Raw genomic sequence first — 4,420 nt, 5'->3', positions numbered from 1 at the left:
GTAAATACAGAAACTCTAGCTTCGCTTTGTTAGTACACTCTAAACTATAACTATTTACTCCCTCAGTTTCAAATTGTTACTTTTCATTTTAATCCATTAAAAAAGAATGTAGCTTTTATTTTTTGACAATTCTTTAATTTCAACTTTCAACGTGACATGTTTAAGATCACAAGATTAAAAAGCAGTATACATTTAGGTCCCATTTGGCCATGATTTTTTTTTTTCAATTTTTTCTGGAAAACTTTTCACTTTATTTGGAAATCAACTTTTGGCCATGAAAAACATCAAAAAAACTTGTTTTCACTTTCAATACATTCAAACAATAAAATATTCTTAGGGCCTGCTTGTCCATAGATACCAAAAAAAAATTCACTTTTTTTGAAATTTTAGAGTTAGAATTGTGTTTGGCCATAGTTTTTAAAATTGTAATTTTTGTTGAAATGTAATTATAAAAAAGTGAAAAAAGTGATTTTTTTTTTTTTTTTTTTTTTTGTTTTTGGAATTCCGGAATACAACTTCAAGTTGTATTCGGAATTCTTATGGCCAAACGCTGAAAAGTGAAAAAAGATAAAAAAACAAAATCCAGAATAAAGTGAATAATTCTTATGGCCAAATGCCCACTTAGTAAAAACTATAACCAAACACAACTCAACTCTAAAATACCAAATAAAGTGAAAATCTGATTTTCACGACCAAATGCCTACTTACTTATTTTTAGTTTAAAACCATATAATTCTAAAACCTTTTTAAAGTCAGACAAACAAATTGAAACCGACTACTTCCTCCGTTTGAATTTACGTGAACTCATTTGGCTGGAGACGACATTTAAGAAAGAGTGAAGACTTTTGAAACTTATGATTCAAAATAAATCTTGAATATTTGTGTGACTGTAAATTATTTTATAAAGTGAATATGTTTTTAAATTAAGAAAGAAACAAACTAAGTGCATGAATTTTCTTACCGATGTTAACATGTTCTAACGCCCCACGCCCACTTGGCATTCATCACACGTGATACTAACATGGGTTCGTCTCTGTTCCAACACAGCGTCCCCACTCCCCTGCAACCCACTACACAGCTCTACTCAATCCAAAATCTCTCTAATTTTCTCACACTCAAGAAACTAAAAACCCAAAATCCTCCTATCATTCTACTCAATCCAAAAAAAAAAAAAAAAACATAATCCTTTCAATGGCAACAACTTCAACTAGTAAACCGCCCACCACAATTAACGACCTTCCTGATGTAATCCTTTCCAACATAATCGCTGCAATCTCCGACTCCCGCAGCCGCAACTCAACCTCACTCGCGTGCCGCAAATTCCTCGTCCTCGAACGCTCCACGCGCCTAACCCTCACTCTCCGTGGCAACACGCGCGACCTCTTCATGCTCCCCACTTGCTTCCGCTCCGTCACCCACCTCGACCTCTCCCTCCTCTCCCCTTGGGGACACCCACTCCTCTCCCCACGCGCCTCACGCGCCCACCCCGACTTCGCACGCGCCACCGAAGATGACCCTGATTCGACCCTCATAGCCCACCTCCTCCGCCACGCGTTCCCGTCGGTCCACGCTCTCACCCTCTACGCGCGTGACCCCCACGCGCTCCGTGTGCTGCCCGCTCAGTGGCCGCAACTGAAGCATGTGAAGCTCGTACGTTGGCACCAAAGGCCGCAGTTGTTAGCAAATGGAGATGAATTTAACTTACTATTTCAAGGTGTCCCACTGTTGAGTTCGCTTGATTTATCGACTTTTTATTGTTGGACTGATGACATACCTATAGCTCTCGAATCGAACCCTGTCGTGTCGCGTAATTTAACGTTGTTGAATCTTATGAATGCATCGTTTTCGGAAGGTTTTAAGACTGATGAGATTAGAGTTATTACGCAATGTTGTCCTAATCTTACAGAGTTGAAAATGGCTTGTATGTTTGAATCTAGGTACATTGGTTTTGTTGGTGATGAAGCTTTAGTTTGTATATCTAATAATTGTCCTAAGTTGTCGGTGCTTCATTTAGCGGATACGTCTGTTTTGTCGAATTGTAGGGCTGATCCTGATGATGAGGGGTTTACGGAAGATGATGCTAAGTTTAGTGTTTCGACTTTGATTGAGGTATTTTCGGGTCTTTCTTTACTTGAAGAGCTTGTGTTGGATGTTTGTAATAATGTTAGAGATAGTGGTCCTGCTTTGGAAATACTGAACACGAAATGTCCTAAATTGAGATCGTTGAAATTGGGGCAATTTCATGGCGTTTCTGTGCCAATTGAGTCGAAGTTGGATGGAGTTGCGCTTTGTCAAGGGCTTGAATCTTTGTCGATTAGAAATGTAGGTGATTTGGATGATATGGGGTTGATAGCGATTGGTAGAGGGTGTACGAGATTGGCTAAGTTTGAGATTCAGAGTTGTAAGAAGATCACGATGAGAGGAATGAGGACGTTAGCTTCTTTGCTCCGGAAAAGTTTGGTTGATGTACGGATATCTTGTTGTAAGAATCTTGGAGCGTCCTCGTCGTTGAAAGCATTGGAACCGATACAAGAACGAATTCAAAGGCTTCATATTGATTGTGTGTGGGATAGTGTTGAAGAAATTGAAAATCTTAACGGTGTGGAATACGGGTTTGATCTCAATGAGACCAATGGAGGTGAGGCATCGAGTCATGGTGCTGGATTTGGGGACACGTTTGGTACCATGGATGATGATATCATGTTTAACAGGAATAAAAGATGCAAGTACGACTACGATCTTAATAGTGTTTGCACGGAAGACAATGGCTATGGGAATGGATTTGGTGGACGAACGTGGGACCAACTGCAATATCTCTCGCTTTGGATTGGAGTAGGTGATCTTTTAACTCCTTTAGCAGATGCAGGTCTTCAATGTTGTCCTAACTTGGAGGAGATCAAGATTAGGGTGGAAGGAGATTGCAGGTAAGGGTGTCAAACGCGGGCGTGTTGGGCTGAATCTGGGCGGGGTCAAAATGGGCGGGTTATTGACTCGCCCAAAAGTTACTCAGGCTGAAATGTGGGTCATGACCCAACTCGCCCGATTCCTTACTAAGTTTTAATTTCTATGTTTGTTCTATAATTTTTAGTACCTAATAAAACTATTTTTTTCTTTATTATGGCTATATACACATAACATATCAAACAAAAAAACTGTCTTTTTTCAAAATATTTTGACAAGATTTCTCATGGGTCAATTTGGGCTTCGCATCAGCCCAATTTTTGATTGGCTGAAATGGATTGAGCTTTGGCGGGTCATGCTTTCGTGGGCTAATTTTGCCACCTCTAATTGCAGGAAATGGTCAAAACCCTCAGAGAGGGCATTTGGGTTGAGCACCCTTTCGCGGTACCATAATCTTGTGAAGATGCATTTGGATTGTGGAGATATCATAGGTTACGCACACACTGCCCCGTCGGGGCAGATGGATTTGAGCTTGTGGGAACGGTTTTATCTCTTTGGGATCGGAAATTTGAATCTCAGGGAACTTGATTACTGGCCACCACAAGATAGAGATGTTAATCAAAGGAGTCTATCCTTGCCGGCAGCCGGGCTGCTACAGGAATGCATCGCACTCAGAAAGCTGTTCATTCATGGAACAGCGCATGAACATTTCATGATGTTCCTACTTAGAATCCCGAACCTAAGAGATGTACAGCTGAGAGAAGATTACTATCCGGCACCAGAGAATGACATGAGTACAGAAATGAGATCCGACTCCTTGAGCCGCTTTGAAGCAGCCCTAAACAGACGACAGATTTGTGATTGATGCAAGGAACAGATAATATTTTACACTTTTCCAATATGTAATTGCCCTTGGTTTTTTTCCTGATTGATGCAAGGAACAGATACTATTATGCAATTTTCCTATGCCCAATTGTCATATTAAATATCCAGATCCTCTGTATAGTTTTATGCATCAGTTAATTTATGCATTTTGAACGAAAAAGTTGATTTAACTTTGGGAGGATTCGAATGAATTTTACTTGCTGAGAGCAGAAATGGGTGTATGAACTATACTCTTGATTGCGTGGAAGGATGAACATTTATTATGTTTCTAAACGTGGAAAATCAAACAACAGTTACAACTTGAGCCGGACATCAAGATGAAAGAGATAGCACCAGCAGAGTGAGTATTCAGTTTAGTAGTCGTGTGAGAACTTCCCCCACCTCCCCACATGTAGGATTACATTGGGTTTTTTGTTGTTGTTGTGAGAACTTCCTCCAACTCTCTTTCATTCAGCTAGGTCCAGCAGTCTGCATACAAAAGATTATGGGTGAACATCGGTGAAAAATAAATGAATTGAGTCTACAGAGGCCCCTCGTATACATTTACATCTCAGGTGTACAACTTCCCATGGTCTATGAAGGCTGCAGAGCTCCGGGACTCCGGCTGAAAAGGTCCCTACATTAAAGATTCATT

At 40.2% G+C, this 4,420-nt stretch overlaps 1 protein-coding gene across 1 annotated transcript; it reads left to right on the top strand.

Annotated features, from left to right (window-relative positions):
• The first annotated feature begins 1,034 nt into the window (after positions 1 to 1,034).
• On the top strand, positions 1,035 to 3,964 carry LOC132636581 (F-box/LRR-repeat MAX2 homolog A-like). Its single transcript, XM_060353508.1, has 2 exons — positions 1,035 to 2,924; positions 3,295 to 3,964. The coding sequence occupies exons 1-2, from the start codon at positions 1,192 to 1,194 to the stop codon at positions 3,764 to 3,766; spliced, it is 2,205 nt and encodes a 734-aa protein (XP_060209491.1). The 5' UTR covers positions 1,035 to 1,191; the 3' UTR covers positions 3,767 to 3,964.
• Positions 3,965 to 4,420: the final 456 nt, after the last annotated feature.

This window comes from Lycium barbarum, chromosome 4 (assembly GCF_019175385.1).
Source record: "Lycium barbarum isolate Lr01 chromosome 4, ASM1917538v2, whole genome shotgun sequence".
NCBI classification, from domain to species: Eukaryota; Viridiplantae; Streptophyta; class Magnoliopsida; order Solanales; family Solanaceae; genus Lycium; species Lycium barbarum.
This window is presented reverse-complemented; position numbering and strand designations above follow the sequence as displayed.